Raw genomic sequence first — 20,023 nt, 5'->3', positions numbered from 1 at the left:
TCAGACCTTCAACAGGTGGGTCACAAAGAAGTAATAAAAACAAGCAGGACATTCCAAAGCCTTTAGGATAATATGTATTTTTTGCAACTCTCAAGGGTAATGGCAACAGATAATAGATTTTTGCTTTATTTCTTTGGGATGAAAAAAAACCCCCAAAACCCACAAAGGCAATAGAAGAATTCAGGGTTTCTTTAGGCTCCACAAGAAAGCACACAGGTCCTGGGTCACACGCTGCAGTGACTCAACAGACTTCCTCCAGATATGCTGACAGTGCACCCCAGTGGAGCGCAGCTTCATGCACAGCTCAATTTCTGTGGGAGAACCCCCATGAAACACAGCTAGTTTGGGGATACTGGCAAAAAGGTAAGCATATAGTTAAGAATGGTCTGTGACATTTTGTAGCAGGATTACAGACTTAAGTCAGCTGAATTCTTCCAAGAAACATAACCCAGTGCATGATACACCATCTCAAGAGATATCATTATTGAAAGATTAAAAAAAAAAAGATTTACTCAGAAGCAAAATATGGTGCTAAATAAAGAAAGCAGAGCAAAAAATTAAGTGTGGGCTGACTGGTGCATGCACCAGCTCCTCAGCCTTCGGGGAGGTGTATCACTGCAGACCAAGTATATGAGGTGTGTATTTCATCATCATCATCAATCCACTGGCAAAATCCCAAACCATTTAATTCATTTGGGTTTTTTTGCAGGATTCAGCTGAATTTGGATTTCACATGCCATAAAGGGTATCAAAGGGTATCTATGTCTCCGAGGAAAGGACTTGATCTTTAGCTATCAGGAGAGTATAACATGACACAAAATTGATCACAACCGTGGAAATGTAGCTTGGACATTTAAAATGCAACACAGTTAAGAGTTAATCAGCATATCAGTATCTAAATGGTATTTGGTACAGTAGCATGCAGCTGTACTGGCGCATCCAAAAGAATCCATCTAAAAATACACAAAGAGTCTAAGCTTTGCATGCCCAAGGCTAAAGCATCTATTACAAAGTTAGGGGACTGATTAGTCATGAAAAGAACCATATCTTAAGAAAGATACCTACCTCTCAGGGTCTGCCATGCAGATATGTCCATGCCATCTGCACTGGGCTCCTTTTACTTTAAGTGGAGGTCTGACAGTTGGAGTTAAGGGCCCAGTTTGTCTCATCCCAACTTAGAGGCTGAAAAGAGAGTAGATGAATCCTGCCCTAAAATTGCCCCATCTTTCCTCTGCTAAAGAGTGGAGCCAGAGGCGACTGCTGTAGATATACAAGAAAAGATTTGAAATGAGAATCTCAAGGGATGTATTTAGAAGCAGAGAATCTTTTGTGTTTCTGCTTGAGCAAAAATGCTGTGGGCTGGGAAATAAAATTCAGGTGTTAAGAAGGGACAGAGTGCACCCTCAGCAAGTTTGCTGACGATACAAAACTGGGAGGAGTAGCTGAGACACCAGAGGGCTGTGCTGCCATTCAGAGAGACCTGAACAGGTTGGAGAGTTGAGTGGAGAGGAACCTCATGAAGTTCAACAACGGCAACTGCAGGGTCCTGCAGCTAGGGAGGAACAACCCCATGCACCAGTACAGGTTGGGGGTTGACCTGCTGGAAAGCAGCTCTGTGGAGAAGGACCTGGGAGTGCTGGTGGACACCAAGTTAAGCATGAGGCAGCAATGTGCCCTTGTGGCCAAGAAGGCCAATGGTCTCCTGGGGTGCATCAGGAAGAGTGTTGCCAGCAGGTCGAGGGAGGTGATCCTCCCCCTCTACTCAGCCCTGGTGAGGCCACATCTGGAGTCCTGTGTCCAGTTCTGGGCTCCCCAGTACAAGAGGGATGTGGCACTACTGGAGCAAGTGCAGCGAAGGGCCACAAAGATGATTAGGGGACTGGAGCATCTCTCTTAYGAGGAAAGGCTGAGAGAGCTGGGCCTGTTTAGCCTGGAGAAGAGAAGGCTGAGAGGAGATCTTATCAATGTATACAAATATCTGAAGGGAAGGCGTCAAGAGGATGGGGCCAGACTCTTTTCAGTGGTGTCCAGCGACAGGACAAGAGACAACAGGCACAAACTGAAACACAGACAGTTCCATCTGAACATGAGGAAAAACTTCTTCACTGTGAGAGTGACAGAGCACTGGAACAGGTTGCCCAAAGAGGTTGTGAAGTCTCCTTCTCTGGAGATATTCAAAACCCGCCTGGACGTGATCCTGTGCGACGTGCTGTAGGTGACCCTGCTTGAGCAGGGGGGTTGGACTAGATGATCTCCAGAGGTCCTTTCCAACCTCAACCATTCTGTGTTTCTGTGTGAAAGGTACCTTTCTGTTTTGCATCCTTAATAAGAATGGTTTGCATCCTTAAAACAGTTTGATTCGCAAGGCTGTGGTCAGCCTCCTCTGAGATTTCTCCCACTGTGGGTAAGCTTGATGTGTTTGTGCACCTTCAAAACAGAATAACTGAAGTGATCAGACACAGATTGACAATATGTCCTATTTTTGTTCACATTTGTTTTCTCTTTCCTTTTTGCTGATCGAACAGCCTTTTAGTCCCCTCCCCGCAGAAGAAGCTGAGTCCCAGCACAAACAAATTTGAGTCCCTGTAGACTTTTCTATGTAGTCTTTCTAATGACGATAAAACCTGCTTCCACTGATGCAACCACTGTGCAAGTGACGGATGCGTCAACATCCTCATATACACCTAAGCTCCGGCCTGGCAGAAGTGGCTATACCTGCTTTCCCTCTGGAGCTCTGTAAAATCAATATAGACCATGTCTCTGAGTGGAGCACTGAAATCCGCTGGGATGGGATAACTTGATGGCTCTCAGAGTGAATCCATAGTTTCCCCTGACATATTAATTCCTTCCTGCTGAGCATATAACACTCCGTCTGCTAAAAAAAAAGCATCATCTGTAATTCCTCTGCTTATGAAAAGAGTGTTTATTTGGCCAAAATCCCCACTGCAAAAAGACCTATGGCATTATGCAACAGGCAGGCAGAGACAACAAGTCCCTAAGGACTGGGTTTCTCCTAACAGCAGCTAAGGTTTTTGTCAAATCTCCACCATTTTACAGATTGTCCATTTTTTTCTTCCCACAGCTCACAAACACGATGCAAGTGTCATGCACACAGACACCATCTTGTTTAACATCATGCAGCCCGCAGCACCAGACAGCTGATAAAAGGGATCATCTCTCCCTTCAAGCTTTGCAACTCCTACATCCGTAGGCTGGCTACAGCAACACTACTGCTGCCAGATAAGATAGTAGTATGTCTAAGAGAGCACCACATCTGTGTTTTCAGTGTACGTGGTGCAGAAGGAATAAGATAAAGCTGACAGAGACTGCAAGAAAGCAAAGGCAGTGAACCTCTGCTCTTGATCTGCTTGTGACTCACAGTAGATCCTGTGGGCCACATTCCTGTGCCAGCACCATATCACACGACTGCCAGGGCATCTCAGCCAAGGGGAGCTGCTGAGGCTGACAGTGTTGCTTTAGGAACCTGAGAAGGATGATCTTTACTCCACAGAAAACACACAGCTTGATCTCAGCATAAAGTGTTTCCTTGGCATAGGTGGTGCACAGTGTTACATGGAAGTTGCAAGAATGGACAGAAGGTAGATTTAAACACATAATAGCTATTTATGGCCACGAGATGGCATTCCTGCCCCAAAGATGTCCCTCTGACATGCCTACACCCAGCAGGCTTCACCCTGTGTGCCCAGGACTGCACAGTATTCCTAGTCCACCTCCACGCCAGGCTGCACTTTACTGCGAAAAATGTTGTATCTGGCTTGGATGAGAATTTATGGCAATGCTATTCACCACTGTCTTCAGGGTATTTACAGGAAAAATAAGCAGAATGACTACTTCTCAAATGCCCTGCGCTCTTGCTTAATACTATGATATTACAATTAGAGGAGAAAAGCTCAGCAGGAAGAAACAGAAATGTAAGCCCAGTAACCTTTTACTAGGAGGTCTGAGTAGCAAAAATAATTGCTTTTGGAAGGGTTGCCTACTGTATGTGTTTTACAACACTTAGCAGTGTATCTGCTTTGGATACAGCAAGAATCAAAGTTTCATTCATGAAATTGATCTGTGCTCATTTACTAGCTGCGGGTGTTACCATTTCCTCTATAAGGCCATTGCAACTCAACACACGTGCTAATCAATGTTTCCTTTTGCCAAATCAGTGCAAAGACGCACCACTAAGCCACAGGTCTACTCATTTTAAAGAACAATTACTGAATTTAGAAGTGGGTAATCACACTCTCAAATCTTATCACCCTGAAAGAAAACAAAATCCACAGGAGAATCTATCAGTTCCCAGTTAGATAAGGCATGGTTACGATTTGGACTTCCTAAGGCCATGTGCTGCCAGCTTTACAGACACTTGGTGTCTCCCAAGCACAGTCCATGGAAAAGGAGAGAAGAATCCTCTGTCTGAAAATACAGGTTAGCATTTCTGCCCCAACATAGTCCAGTTCCTCCCTTATAACATTTAGTAGAGAAGAGCAGTGAAATACTTCCTAAATGTAAACCAAGCAGAAAACAGCATAAGGCACCCTTCCAAAATCAGCTACAGAGTGAAACAATAGAGCTACGATGCTGTTTCCTGTTTGTGTCACCATCTACATGGTTGCTGTCCCATATTCTTCTATGTCAGGACACAGCACAGCAAGTCCAGATCCAGCCATACACTAGGAATTGGATTTGTCTTGGCCAACTTTTGATGGCTAGAAGTTATGTTCAAGTCAGCCATCCAGACACTTTCTGGATCAATGGGGATGAGTGGGCACTTCCAGGAGACAATGCTCACCCATCCATCTCAGTTATCCACCCTATAATCAGATGAACTGTCCTTGGGAGGTTGGCCCATTTCTCTGCACTGATTATAGAGGAAGCTTGGACAATTGGCCTGTCCTTAAACAGCTAATTTCTAGCAAATGCTGCTGGAGATGTCTCATTTAGCAGACCAGTATGCAAGCATTTCCTCTGCCATGAAACAGAAGCATTGCACTACTTTTACGGATAGGAAACCCAAAGTAAGAAACGAGCCTGCCACTGGTCCAAGGATGCACAGCCACTACGAACAGCTAGAGCAAATATGCTAACACCATGTTCTTCGCTTCTATGTGAGATCCAGCCCTAGGACAGGCAGTTTGCCTCTCTGGCCTGACAAAGACTGCAAGCTCAGCAACTTGCAGGACATGCGGGAGTTTGTCCTCCCAAAGCTTCCTTCAGCAACCATCATAAGTGCCTGGTGAGCCCTGTTCCCACAGTCCTGAGGGAGCCTACAGCTGCCCAGCTGCAGTAGCTGTTCTGCTGGGATCCCCCTTCTCACCTCCTCTAAGCCACGGAGTCAAAGACACTCCAGATGTTCTCAGCTGGCTTTGCCTACTAGGCCTTTTGGCAAAGGGCAGAAAGGCCAGTGAGCCAACCAAGGCACTTCCATGTGCTGTGTCCTGCCTCTCATGGACTCATTCAATCTTACCTTCTGAAACACCTTGGAGATGCTCTGGATTCAAGAAAACACTGACATGTCTTTCTGGACTCCAGCCAGGTTTCGCAAGCATGGGCTTCTCTCTCCCCAAGTACGTCTTGCACTCTTTGACAATGCAGCAAGAACGGTCCTAGCTCACTCGAAGTGCTTTCAAAGGTAGTGCCCATCATCGAGAGATCTCAGCACTTGCACAAAGAAAATGGGCCTCTCTACCTTCATTTTACAGAAAGAAGAATGGAAACGCTAAGAAATCACAGTCAAGATCATCTGTCCCATTAAACTGTTACTTATTCCAGAGTGCCATCCATGTAGGAGTGGGCACAGTAGCAATTTTTTAAAACATGCTCTCTATCTCCCTACGCTGCTTTACGACAGCAATTACAGTACCCCTCTTTAAATAATAATGTTCCCTACTTGTACAAAGCACTTAATTAATAAACCAACAACTGGGCACTTTTCACACATGTCTGAGCCCCTGCCTTTCACTTGGCAAGCGACATGCAGAGCATGGACTCAGGCATGGTCTATTACTATTTTTTTTAAACACCAAACATAGTTATAAAACAAGAAGACTGAATGTAACCCATGACTTTTTTTTTTATTTTGCATTCCTCTTCTGAATTTAGTAACACTTTCAAATCACTGGATCCCAGTCTTACTTCAATGTCCTTTCAGTCTTCAGTATCCTGTCTTAAGGTTGCATGGATGGGAGTGATGCAGCAGATGGGTGTAGATGAAAATTGCCTTGGGCATCATCACACCTTCTGGAATACTTAAATTTGGATGTATGTGTTATCACAGGAATAAATAATTCCCAAATGCAGGGGAACATTCAAGAAATTAGACAGCTGGCTAGAAGAGAGAGACATTCCTAGTACCTTCTATGAAGGAAAAGGTGCATGAGCTCAACCCTTACTAGACACCAGAGAATCCATGTAGATGTAGAGCTACATACATCTAAAGGTCAGGGAAAAAACAGCCCAGAGGTTGCTCTTACTTGATTCAAGAGAACCCAACTACAAGATGTAAGTCTACAGAAACAAGATTTCATTATTCTTCAATACAGTCTCTTGTGTAACAATTATTTATAGCACAAGAGAGAGGTGTGACCACACATGAGTTTGCTTTGCAGATAACAGCCCTGGATGAGGCATGTTTTACGGGCAGAAGGCTTGGTGTGTGAATGACTTCCTTGCTGCTCCCCTAAAACAAACAAAAAAATCACTAAACTGAAACCAAGACACTGGGTCTGATTCGAGTGCACCGAGATCAACTGTACGCCTTCCACTGAATCAGCAGGCTCCTGGTTGCAGGATGAGAGGATGGAGACATGGGGAGGAACGGGACCTTGAATGTAACATAAATCTCAGGAGCTTTATGGAAATGCTACTACATGCTCAAAAGGGTATTTGAAGAGCAGGTCAGACGGAACTAAGAGCAGCATCCTTCAAGAGCAAAGCCTTTGTACCCTTCAACCCTAGAGAGAGAGCTGAAAGCAACACCCCTGAAGTTTCTGTCCCTGCCACTGTCACCTGTCAGCCCAGCAGTATCATCACTCAGAGTCAACAGTGTCCGATGTTGGTTGTAGCCAGGGCTTCACCACCTATCTTTACTTGTTCATAAGGTTCCTGGAGGTTTCCTAAAGAAACAGGGCTGCAGACATCTGCACAGCTGTGAAATGAAACTGTGCAACTTGAAAGGCAAGCCAATCAGTCTGTGTAATTAAGGCAGCTCATATTTAAAACTGAAGCAAGCTACAAGAGGAAGGGGAAAAGGAAAAAAAAAAAAGCAGCCTCATTCTCAAATTTCCTGTTGCTTTGTTTTTATCCAGTATCATGAATTCTGCTTACACAGGGCTTTGCTAAGAATGCAAACCTCAATGTGAATGACTACTTAACACAGGGTAACCACGCAGATCTTCTGCCTGGGCTTTGATACAGGATAAAACCTCTGCAACACAGCAATAGCTTTGACTGTGACATGGATTCAAGGCCACCGATTCTTCTGCCTGCCTGCTGGAGCCCAGTGGGGCTGTCAAAGTGGCTGGGATAGCAAAATCGAGAGCTGCGGCCAGCTGACTGGACTGCAGGCCTGTTTGCTTGGCCACATGTCTGAAAGCTTTCTGCCAGACATGGTACCGACAGGTTGTACTGAAGAATATACAGTGTGAATCATGGGCCAAACTCCACTTGCACTCGCATTAGTATAAACCCCTTCAGTTTAGCGGAGCTAAATTTTTTCTACAGTGTATGGAATATTTATAATTTATAAATGCGATTTAATCCTGAAAGGACCTGTTCTCATTTTACCACAGGGAAGTGTTCACAGCATCTTTCAACTAACCGTGGCAGCAAAACACTGACGGCAACATAATGCTCTTATCACGCTCCTACTCTGCACAGAGCCACCAAGCATCATTTCAAAAAACAGAGCCTGAGGCAGGGGATTCCTGAATGAAAAGACCAGATTTTCTACTGTTACAAAGAGGCCAGGCCAGAGGGGATTTCTGCTCTCCAAACTCCCTTCCTGGAGAACCAGGCACTTCATTTCTCACTTTGCTGTCCAACTTCCATCTCCTGGAAGGTGACTTGCAAAGAACGGCATTAAGAAAGGATGCTGTGGAGTTCCTGCCCCCGTTCACGGTCAGACAGCGGACTCTGTCGGCTGCTGCATACCAATTTGCAACTAAGACCCTAGTAGAGTGATAAGCTTAGAGAGACGGTTTGCTGTAGGGATCAAAACAAGGGCAGCCTGTTATAGCAGAGATAAGCAGAGTAGGTATCAGAGCACCTTGAAAGCAAATCAGAGCGCAGCATCAGGAACGAGCACAAAGATAACACGGGGCACCCCCTTCTCCTACAGCAGTGGCTTAGGGAGCAGAAGGGGTAGAGATGGAGAGGTTTGAAAGTCTACCAAAGATATTACTTGAGCAAGAGTGAATTTCTCAAAAGAACATGAGGTCCAAGCCCTCAGCTGTGATTAACAACATAGGGCTGATAGGGAATCAGATGAGACCCCCATTGAGGATCCTCTCCCCAGCGCTGACCCACAGCAGATGCTTAAGAAAAATGCATGAAAAAATAGACAGTAAAGAGTAATCTTTTCCCCTTCAAAAAATAAAAAAGAAACCACTGCAAAAAGACTGATTAATTCTTGCTTATTTAGTGAAATAACCAACCTGTTCCTAGCTGACTTTGTGCAACAGTCATGTGGGGACAGCGGTAGAATAAAATCCACTCCTCCATGCAGCTCCCTCATGTACACGCTCCTTTATTAGCCAGCTGGAGCAGCTGCCAAGCCATACACTGCGCACCTCGGGTAGCAAATACAAGCAAGAGCCTCAGTTAGGCCTCCTGTGCACGTGTGGGGCACAGATTATCCATGGTGGAGCTCCAGCTTCACCTCTCATACTCTGGATTACTGCAAGATCTTGCACTAAGAAGGGTCCTGAAGAGGCCCTTCTGCAAGGGGGAAGATTTAACCTCAAAATGAAACTACTTCCAGAGTCAAAGGAGTCTACACCTCAGTCCCTTGCTGGGGATGCCAAAATGCACAGACAGGTTGGCCAGCTTCTCCCCCAAATACTTAGTTATTTATTGCCTTTAACCTGAATGGTTCAGAAAACTTCAGTGCACGGACATCTGATTTACACTTCTGTAAGCAAGGGGAGAATGAGACTTATCTCCATATTCTGAACCTCCAGACAAACAAGCCATTACAGTTGTTAAAATAGCTGAATGCCACCACAATAGAGGGATTTAATTCATTATTTGAGAGACATGGGAAGAATTCTGGATGTACAAACTCAGATCCCAGTCCCTTTGCTGGAGCACAGTAAGTCATAGCTATAACACCATTATTCAGTTACAAGCGGAGTCAAATGAGAAATGATCCTTAGACTTAGGTCTGAAATGAAAAGATCCCATGAGGTGATGAGTCAATGGATTTGGAGGCAGTGAAATACGTCCAGATGAATATACAGCATTTATTTACAAGGTGCACTGGACCTTGTAGTTGTTTTGGTCTCTTTGTTTTCTTTTGTTCTGCTCACGTCAGAGAAGTGAGATACTCTAAAAAGATGAATCACTGGCACAGCCCTGTACTGCTACAAGTACAGGTCAGTGTTTAAATATATCTAGCAGCCTCTTTAGAGGCTGTAGGACTGGGGTGCTGTGACCGGACCTTATCTCCTATTCCCAGACCCCTTAGCAACCTTGTTCTCAACCCCAGTAACAACAGCATTAGAAACACAGCTCCCTGGAAGAGGAGTGTCAGAGATCTGCAGAAGCCACTTCACYCTCTCTATTTTACAGACAAGGCAGACACCAGGACAACTTGCAGGGAGGATGAGGGATTTAAAATCCTCAGAGACCTGCAAGGGTACAGTTCCAGCACAAAGAGCAGTAAATCCTGGTTGGACTGGGATTTGGGATATACTGTAGAGGCACTTGTGATTTAGGACATAATACAAAGGCTTTTTCTTACACAACTTTTTTAAAGCACAAATAGCAACACACTGCAAGCCTGATCTGATATATCCCCTTGCTATTTCAGGTCCAGCCTTTTCTAAAACTGTGCCATCCTATATACACATGCTGAGGTGGATAATCCTTACATGAAGGGATTGTGCTTAAAATATCAGGAATCCAACATGGGGTCTAAGAAAAAAAAAAAAGATGAATATTTACTGCCATCCCTAGAGCCAAAAACTCCTTGCACACAACTAATCTCATTGTTTGGTAAATTTAACCACTAACCCCAGCTGCTATTCTGCCTCTTTCAAGATCTGCAAACAGGATTTAAATTCCAAAGTCACTAAGATGCTTTCAAACATCTTATTCTCAAAAGCTGCTGTTTCCCATAMCAGGGAAGACAAAARGCAAATCTCTCACTGCATTAGACAGTGGAAGAGCTAGGCCAGTGCTTTGGGAAGTCCTTCCCTATGACCTTTGCTGGGAGATTGTCTTTTTTCATGAGGTGTGCGTGTGTCACTCAGAGCAGCGGAGCCCACATTAGCACCTCCAGGCATGGCAGCGAGCTAAACAAAGAGCAGCCACATCCGTTGGTACCCGGTAGGCTGAGGGCTGGCATTTCAAGGACATGTGAGAACACAGCAAACAATCATACGAGTCATTCTTAGGTAAAAACAAGATGTCTTGCATGGTTGTATAGCCCTGTGACACTCTCCTATCCTCCTCCCCAGGATACATGGCTATCACAAAAAAGTGAAGTTTTCCAGTGAATCTCACTGTTCAAATGCAATGTTTTCTTTTTTCCTTGATGATAAGTGTTTGTCAAATTAAGTTCTCTTAGTCCATATAGCTTCCAGAATGATGGCAAAAATGGATTTGGGGCAGTTTAAAGAGTCACAGTTTAGAGTGCATTTCAAGTCACGTATTAAGCAACACGACAAACATCTGTCACGTGGCTCATTCTCTCTTTCCTTCTCTTCCCAGGGGAGAATGTAAATGCAGGGAATTTTAACAGGGCTTCAGTTTTCCCTGTCTGGGCTGTTGTGTCTGGGAGAGGAAGCAAGGTTAAAAGTGCCTCTAATATGGAAAAGAAAAGAGGGCAGGTTTTCTGTAATGGTCTTTGGTTGCTGTGGCTGATTATTCTACAGTTTTGGCTTGGCTGGTCTTTGGCTTTGAAAATAAAAAGTGCCAGGACCCTCAAGGAGTGAAACTGTCAAACCTTCTCCCCTCTTAAGGCATTTACATAGGTATTAGCTCAAGTATTGGAGCAACTGAGAACACTTTAAACTTGGCTTGCCCCTCTATAGTAAGCTAGTGCAGGGAGAGGATAAGCGTAATGGACTTGTATAGCTCATATCACGCCACAGCATTCGGTGTTGGCTGCATTTTCCTAAGGGCTGATGGCTGCGTGCCCAGACACTGTACATTTCACTATGATAAAAAAGACCTGTTCAATTAAAGAGCTCACTCCTCCATCCCTTATTTTCTCCAAATAACACTTGTATAAATGGTCCTATCGCTGACAGCAGGTATGCTTGCGTAAGAAAGGACAGCTCCTTTGAGCAAAAGTTGAAGGAACAGACTTGAAGCAAATCAAGCACATGTAACGGTAGAAGTGCACTTTTCAATACAGGTAATAGTAATTTCTCCTAAATAGAGTCCAACTTTCTTCACTGAAGCAGCAAAAAACACCTAAAATAGTGACAACTGCGGATCTTTACGGAAATTTTCTTCCAAGTACAGCTCTCTTATTTCCTTCTCTGAAGCAGATTTCAAAACGTTTTTGAAAAGTAAGCCAGGCTGCAGCACTTCCCCTGATTGGGAATATTGTTTTTAAATAGCTTACTGCAGATTCCTATTCTTCCGGTACAGCGCAGGGTGCAAGACATCAGCACTTTCTGTGCCTCCGTAAGAAGATGAATGCTGATGAAAGGCAGCCTGCGCCCAGCACTGTAATTCTGCGAACGCTTCCACAGGAGCTCAGGAGTCTGGAAACGTGGCTGAACTGAATGGCAGGGCAGCTACTGGAGTGCCTGTGTTTGCAGGTGCACTCACAGGAAAAAGACGGAGCCGAGGAAGGTATGAACAAGACAACTCCAGTCCCTATCATTCCATTGCAAGCAGTTTGGATATTAATGTATTTCAGAGGCTTGCAATACTGTATATACCTCTGTGGTTTTCACATCAATATTAGAAACCTTCCCACTGAAAAGATGACTAATTTATTCAGGTTGGAATGTAGACACTTCACCAATGTCCTCTAGTCTACGGCACTAGCTATCTGCATGGTTTAACAGAAAATTTTTACAGCAAAGTGTTGGAGATTCCAGACCCACATAGCTTTCACTGGTAGTGCCTCATGCTTGGTTATAATTAAAGACCTTATATATATATAACACTCAACATTTTGCTATATGCAGTCTTGTTCTCCAGCCAGCATTAGCTGAAACCTCCTCAAGGACACTGGTCTTGAACTGTTTGTCTGCAGTGTTTGTGCACTCACACATAACAAAACCTGAAATTTTAAAATTCTTGCTTGCTTCCCAGATTCCCTTCCGTGAGCTTGGGAAGCTATTGGTGAAATACCATCATGGGCTGGTCACTCTGAGAAAAGGGGGTGCCAGAAGAGAGGGAGTTGTCTCAACAGCAGCCTTTCCAGCACTGCTTGGCACCTCCAAAAGAAGTTTCACTTGACCTTGGAAATTCTGTGCTGTAAAGATGCTTACTGAGAATTTAAGTGTGAAATCTCCACAGTGAACCATAGGAAAACAGTCTCAAATACATATGAATAGTGCTTCAAGTCACTAATCTCACCAATCAGAAAGGAAATAAACCATTCATCATTTTCTCTTTCCAAATGAACAAAGATTATACACTACCAGCAGGCTAATAACAACCCTCTGGGAGAGAGAGAAAGCAAAGTACGGGGCCAATGCTAGGGATCTGAGGCCCAGGTCAAAGAGGACAGAACAAGACTCTGCCCTTGAACTGAACACTGGCAGTGTGACCTGAGCTATAGCTTTAACTGAGTGATTTGAAGTTTTCCTTCCCTCCTCTCTCCCACCCCTGGCCGTGGCTGCCTGAGGGTTTCTCTGCCAGCTGTTTCCCTTTCTCATAGGAACACCAAGACCCTGACAGTGAGGACAAGATTATGCACCTACACCTGACAGCACCAGTTCAGATGGACACTTACACAAGTATTTAAGCACATGCTTAACTCCATCCCTATTTAGCAAAGCACTTACGTATAAGCACAAACTTATGTCTCCATAGCTACAAGGAGATGTAAACCTATCCTTAATGCTTTTTTCTCCATCAGGGTTTATGTGTCATTCTTAGCTGTGGGGCGATGCTCTGTATATGTGGAAGGCCACATTTTTCTTCTGCAGAATGAACCTTTCTCTGCTTAAGTTCTCATAGTCCCCTCTGGCCTTACCATGCAGGAAGCAGAGTTATCTGTAGTGATTCAAAACAGCACAGTGACAGGGTGGAGAAGAGCATGATGGAGAGAGCAAAAGGAAATGCAAGACTTACGTTGGCTTCGAGGCTTCAGCCTGGTCAGTCTGCAGCTTCTCCCCGCCTTCCACCTCCATGGTGCAATAAACAATACGGTTGGGGGCTAGCGATTTTAAACCCTGCACCTCCATGATGACAACCTGCGGGGCAAAGAAAGGCAGCATAAGAGGAGCAGCCTCTTTCAGGCCTAGCTCTGGCTGCTGAACCCGCAAGGTCAGCCAGCGCCGGGATAGTCCATGTGCTGATGGATGTTCATGGTGCCAGGCGAGCAGGGAGAGGTGGCACTGCCCAGGCTGAGCTGACATCATGCCAGCTAGCAAGGTCTGCATGTGGTGAGGACCTCGCTGGGGGGGGGGGGGTGTCTCCCTCTGACTGCTGCTACATGCTCCAGCCTTTCCTCTTCCTGTGACTTTGCACATCAGGCCAGGAGAATTAAAAAATCTGCTATTCACCTGCTTCTGGGGCAGCAGGGCACGGAGGTGGGGAAAGCCACAGTGCTGCAGGAGGGAGAAGGCCTGCGTGCAGGGGAGAACCAGGAAGGAGACAAGTCTTGTGGGACCCTGGCTCCTGTGTAGAGAAGTGCCAGATATTCTTGGCTCCCAGAGCCAGACCAGCAGTAAGTGATCCAGTAGCACTGCATTTATCCCAGGCAAACAGCGGATGCCGCACCACCCACCCTGCCTCCCCATTCTTCAGCAAATTCCTCTTATTCCAGTCCTGGGCTCGACTCATACATGTACACAGGCTCGCTTGAAGCCCTCTGGTGCCCAGGGCTCTACCCAGCTTCTGATGATGGACCTCTCAGACATCGTCTGGCCCAACCTAAAAGTGCCTTTATACATGAAATCCAGGAAAAAGCATGCATGTGTATTTTCAATGTTAAGATAGCCCCATCAAAGTTTCTTGCAGAAAATTTCCTTCTCCTTTATTTTAAAGGTGATTAATCATGTTAACCACGTACCTTAAACATTTCAACAAGAAACACTGTGGGAGTTTCTGTTTGAGTTTTATTACTGCTATCAATGCAGTATACACTGGCATTTCAAATTCTTTTCCTCAGGTCTTACGATTTGTCATTTCACTGAAGATCCCTTCTCTTGCACACAGGTCTCAGCAGACCTCCTGATGAGGAAACATTTTTGGCAAAAACTCTCTTACAGAAAGTGTTTCGTGCACAGAGCAATGAACAGATCTTCCACCTCCTGAAGTCAGTGCATCCACTGAGTTTATGCTTTCTACTGGAAAGGGTTCAGCTGGAGCAAAGAATTTTAGACATCTCATTGTAAGAACAAGTCCTTTTATGCACTGCTATATAAACTGCACAAGCTTTTCCTACAGAGAGGTCTATTGCTTTGTGATAGTTCCCTGCTCCTCCATACAGGAACATTTAGAAGTTAGGCTTATTTGATGCTGCCATTTGAAGGCACTGTCTCTAGGTTCATAACCCTATTTTAAATAGGGCTTTTTAAGTCTGAACTGAATATCATCAATATGATCTCAAGCATCTAAAGAGTTAAACTCTGAGACTGGACAATCAGTGTTTTAAGTTATTCATTGGCACAATATATATAACAAGAGACTCCTTAGGAAGAGAAATGAACAGGAAACTACACAAAAATAGAAATTTACGATTTTTCTGCATCCTACATTTTTGACCCCATTCTGGTAGTTGCTTTGATGATGTAACATAAACCCACTCACTTGACACACAATAACAATTCTATATTGGTGTGTCTGAAACACTAATGACTCCTTGGAGTAAACATCTTGCCTAGACTGCAAATATTTTTGCACAGTATAATTAACCTTGCTGAAAACAGCTACTGCAGCAACACTGCTTCCAGTACAGAGACAGCCTGTTTCAGATGTAACCGTGGGTCCCTGCAGCACCTTGCCTTCCACTGGGCTGTACAGACAAACTGCTCAACAGAGAGCTGAGCAGAAAGTCAGTGTTCAGTACAAAGCAAACAGCAAGCCAGTAAAGTACAATATTTCCACGCAAGCAGTAAGCCAATCTGTTGGGTGCATTCAAAACTTCAACAATTTTTAACAGTTCTCCAAAGAGGAAGCAAGGCTTGCTGAGAAATAAAGTGACACCTCTAACTGGCAATAATAAAACACACTGACATTTATAGCAGGTTTCAGCATGTTGGGAACTGGAAATAACAATGATGAACCTCTATAATGTTACACAGATTTGCCATACCAGAAGTTCTAGTTCTCATTCCACTGAGTGCTGCAAAAACAAACTGTGAAGGTAGCCAGGCAATTGCAAATATCTCAAGGCGCATCTAGAAATTAGAGGCCAGATTAATCCCTGCATTATTGTACTGGTTTCAGGGACATTTCATGGAGATGGGTTTTGCTCAGAGGTACTGGGGTACCCTTGGTAACAAGCTTTATGAAGAGGCCAATTAATTATGCAAATTTCTGAGCCATTTGATATAAACCATCTGGAATTTCCTGCTGCTGTAGCTTACACAGTTTGTTCCAACAAGATGGAAAACCAGAAAGGACACGCTATTTGATCATAGGCAAAGCTTTTGGTAACTGAGAGAGGAGCAGTTCCTCATGGAGTTCAGAAAGATTATTTCTACTGACCTCTGCCCACCTAACTCTTAAGCTTGAACTGAGCAGAAGTTGACTGCTGTGATTTTTATTCTCACCAACTCGGCGCACTGTCTATTGGAAGAAAGACAGCGTGCAGCTTACCTCCAGGGAGAATGACAACACAACGTCTGATTTGGAAAGCTGGTTCTCATTTTCTTCTCCCATGTCGATGATTGAGGTGTTGTGACTACGCTTCAGCTTCTGTAGCTTGAACTCAGAGCCTCCTTTAGACACAGGCATGCTCTCTAAGTTTGCCATCAGGAGATTGACAGACGACTTCAGCTCCTCGATGTACATGTTTTCCATTTCTTTGGACACAAATTTTGGAAACTTACGTTCCTTGGATTTAAAAACATAAACAACAATAAATTATGGTGACAATCAGCAACCACTTGTTACAGTGGGAGAATCCCCCAGGGGCATCTGCAGAGAGGTTTGCACGCAGGGAACTCCCACAAACCAGATGACAAATTATAGCTTTCCCCTCTCATGTAGAAACATTATTGTTAGCTTCCCATAGAATTACTACTTGGTACTTATCCAACTTTACTGTTTCTTGCATGCACTTGCATTTCATTCATTTTCTATCTGAAAATGGCTTCCTTCACATATATGAACTCACCACTGCAAACACTCTAGCCCAGATCTCAGCTGAACTACTGAAGGGATCGGTTCACTGATTTCTGTCCCCTGAGGCCCAGGAACGACATACCTCCGCCACCCTCTGTGAATTGCTCCTCTGGGCAGCTGTCATGTACCTGTCTTTCCTCAGCAAACGTTAATTATTTCCTACGCTCTCCAGCCCATTGACTCTTTTTCATCTGATGGACCCCAACACACACAAAAGGGATCATGACAAGAACTGGCACCTTCATTCATCAGCAGGTTGGGTTGTAATACACAGATAAGAGACTGACTTGCAGTCACAAAAGGAGCTGGAGACAGAAACTGGGAAGCAAACCTAGACCTCCTGGGTCTAGGCTACCTTTCCTCCCACAAGAGCATCCAGCTCTATTGCCCTCCAGGAGGGCTGGCCCCTCTGCCTAGCTGGGTGTAGCTTCTGGCTACCTTAATGATTTTGTGATTGACAGTGATTCACCAAGGATTCAAAGGACGTTGACCTTAAGGGATTTGTTTGCCAGTCTCCCAGATCCACCAGCTCTTTTTCAAACACTCCTAAGCAGATGCTCCAACATTTTTTTTAGGCCTGTAGGGAGCCCAAAGAGGCAAAACCAGCAATGTGTGGTCCTGACTAGAAGGAGGGGTAAAATGCCCTTTGCAGAAGACAGCGAACATGGCAGGAGTGGACAGCACAAGCAATCTAAAAAGTAACTCAGGATTCTCAGACTGCAGTCCTGGTCTCAGCAAGATGTCCAAGCAACCTGCAGTACCCAGGACTAAAGAAACGATCCCTTGCAGGCTTCTCAGCTGAGGCAGCCAGAAAGGGAGAGGCTGGCCAGCAGCTCGCTTGCTTGGCAGCTCCCAGGCATGGAAAGACGCGAGTGGCTCCCTTTCTTCTTCCCAAGCTCTTGAGCACTGAGATGTGTCGGTTCCTCTCCTTTTGGGAACAACGGCTGCCTTGCTGGTAGGACTGCGGTAAAGCAAGATATGAATTACAGAATCCTCTTTACAGCCTTGGACCTTTGACGATGTTAACATGATGCTCCAGGAGCCAAGCTATTGGCTTAAGCCCCAAGGAATACTGCTCTCTCAGAACTTCCTAAGTTTATGCTTGGTGGCAGCAACTTTCAGGCTGTGATGAGGCCAGTCAGACAGTGCAGTTTCCACCATTTATTCCACTGCTTGCCAGGATCCATGTCTCCCTCCAACAAGACAACCTTTAAGCTAGCAGTTTTCTGCCTGTGGTTCCTGGGAACTTGCTACCTGCGAGACCCTCCAATGTTGCTTGTGGCCACAGGACATTTAAACATCAAAACCAAAGGTGACAATGACAGCAAAACGTGATGCTCCCCAAGGTGTGTTCTCAGCCTACGACTGCTGCCCGTGGTCCAGCTACGTTAGGATCACTGGTCTAAGCTCTAAGTCTTCTGACAGGTATGCCCATTCCCTGAATCTACTCAGGCTTTCAACAACTCACAGTGGGCTAAAGAGACTGTTCAAGGTGTATGACAGCTAAGCAGCATTTGGGGCCAGAGAATTTGAAGTTGATGTGCAAGGTATCTTCTCAGTGGCAATTCATAGTATCATAAAAAGCAGTTCATAAAATGTATGCTGGAAATGAAAACAAGGTCATGTTTCTTCTAGAAGATCCTCATAAGGCTGCTGATAAAGTATTCCACTGTGCTAGTTTCTGTATCAGAGTCCTCAATAGCTTACCCTTTACAAACACAGTTCACAGAAGCACTCACACAAGCTATCAAGTAGAGTCTTCTGCTTCAAGTCTCAATCTTGGGAAACAGTTCTCTCATGTAAATTCACCCTGGCATAAGATCTAATCAGGCTGTTTATGGTATATGCATTACATACAGTGCAAGCCACCTGTAGGTCTAAAAACCCAGGTTTTAGATTTTGAGAATTTTGATTCAAATATCATTGCTTTATCACCCTGCTGCTATTCATCTCTCCAGGGATTCAACCTTGGCACCGCACCCACAAACCTCTTCACAAATGCAGCACAGACTGAGAGGTTTCCCTGTCTGCCACCAGCAACTTCTTACGCTAAAGCTAAAACCATGTAGTTTGAAGTGATGGGTAAGGATTTAACCAGGATTGAGTCAGATGGGGGGAAATGAAGAAATGCAGGTGTGATCCCAAGTTACCCAGCTGCCCGGAGACACAGTGGGGGAAGCCTGGCAAATGACATAATCAAGGGATGCAGGCATAGCCAAAAAATGATGTTAGTCACCTCCACATGTAATTGGAGCAGGGAGAGAATCAGAAATGAGGACAAGTGTGGAGAGACACAGAGGTAAGAGACTGTGAGGCACAGTTGCTGTCATCACAATTTTAGGGTCCCATTTAGCTGCCCCAACTACTGTCCCTTTTCACACATTCTTGTCCGTGACGCCATATGGCTGGGTGGGAAAGGTATCACAGGACAGAGTAAAGGGGACACTTGCAGCTGCAGAGAAAAATATACCTTGTCTTTGGCATCACTAAGCTCTCTGCCGTAATGCTGCTTTCATTTAGCTAGTGGAAAAGTACAACATGCAGACTGAATAGCCTGTCCAGATTCAGCTTTAAAACATCTGCTTAACTTCGAACGTGATCCTTCAGCTAGCTCCCTCCACGGCTGGGCTTATGCACTTTGATGAAATCAGGCTCAGCAGAGGACTCTGCTGCACTGGAACTGTGCTGAGCTGCACTGTTCTGGGCAGGTGAAAAGACAAAAAGATACAGAGCTGTGTCCTGGTACCCAGAGGCAGGAGTGACTTGTCCCAAGATGCACAACAGGCCAGACAAGGGCTTGCAGAGCTGCACATCCTGAAGCACCGTGATTCTAGATCATTTTAGACTACACAGCCTTTGTTTCCTCTTAACTTCAAATGTCCTAGCACGAATTTCTTAATTTATTAATGAAGAGTTAACTTGCCTTTACAATGGAATCTTAAAGATGGCAACCTCAGCGTTGGTTTTATGTGCACAGTAAGTCATGCTGCGCGGCAAATCTGCATTAAGAACCTAGCAAATTGGAGATAAAATTGTAGAATGCTATCCTTTCACACAACTGAACTGTGAGCCTCCCCTGTGCTACAGAGGAAGCAGCCTTGCCCAGAAAGGAGGATGCAGAGAAAGATTCAAAAGGTCATTTGGATGCCTCCAAAAAGCGGTATTCACGGGTCTGTAAGAACAAGATTTCTCGAAGGCAGCTGCTGTTGGGATCTGACATTCTAAAGCGAAGGCCTGCAGCAGTAATGTGAATGAGATTAAATATCAATACCTGCCAACTGGATAACAGGTAAGTCACTTTTATTTTAAA

At 44.7% G+C, this 20,023-nt stretch overlaps 1 protein-coding gene across 7 annotated transcripts in view; it reads right to left on the bottom strand.

Moving 5' to 3' along the window:
• The window catches only part of CADPS (calcium dependent secretion activator), a 196,134-nt gene that overhangs the window by 128,337 nt on the left and 47,774 nt on the right, over positions 1 to 20,023 (bottom strand). For all 7 annotated transcript variants that reach the window (XM_026074973.1, XM_026074975.1, XM_026074974.1 and 4 more), the window contains exons 4-5: positions 16,186 to 16,422; positions 13,492 to 13,613 (exon numbers count right to left, since the gene is read on the bottom strand). In XM_026074973.1, the coding sequence (XP_025930758.1) occupies positions 13,492 to 13,613; positions 16,186 to 16,422 (359 nt within the window). The remainder of the gene's footprint in view (positions 1 to 13,491; positions 13,614 to 16,185; positions 16,423 to 20,023) is intronic.

Source organism: Apteryx rowi, unplaced genomic scaffold (assembly GCF_003343035.1).
Source record: "Apteryx rowi isolate R43461 unplaced genomic scaffold, aptRow1 scaffold_4, whole genome shotgun sequence".
Classification (NCBI taxonomy): domain Eukaryota; kingdom Metazoa; phylum Chordata; class Aves; order Apterygiformes; family Apterygidae; genus Apteryx; species Apteryx rowi.
The sequence above is the reverse complement of the archived record's forward strand: the minus strand, read 5'-3'. Positions and strand labels throughout refer to the sequence as shown.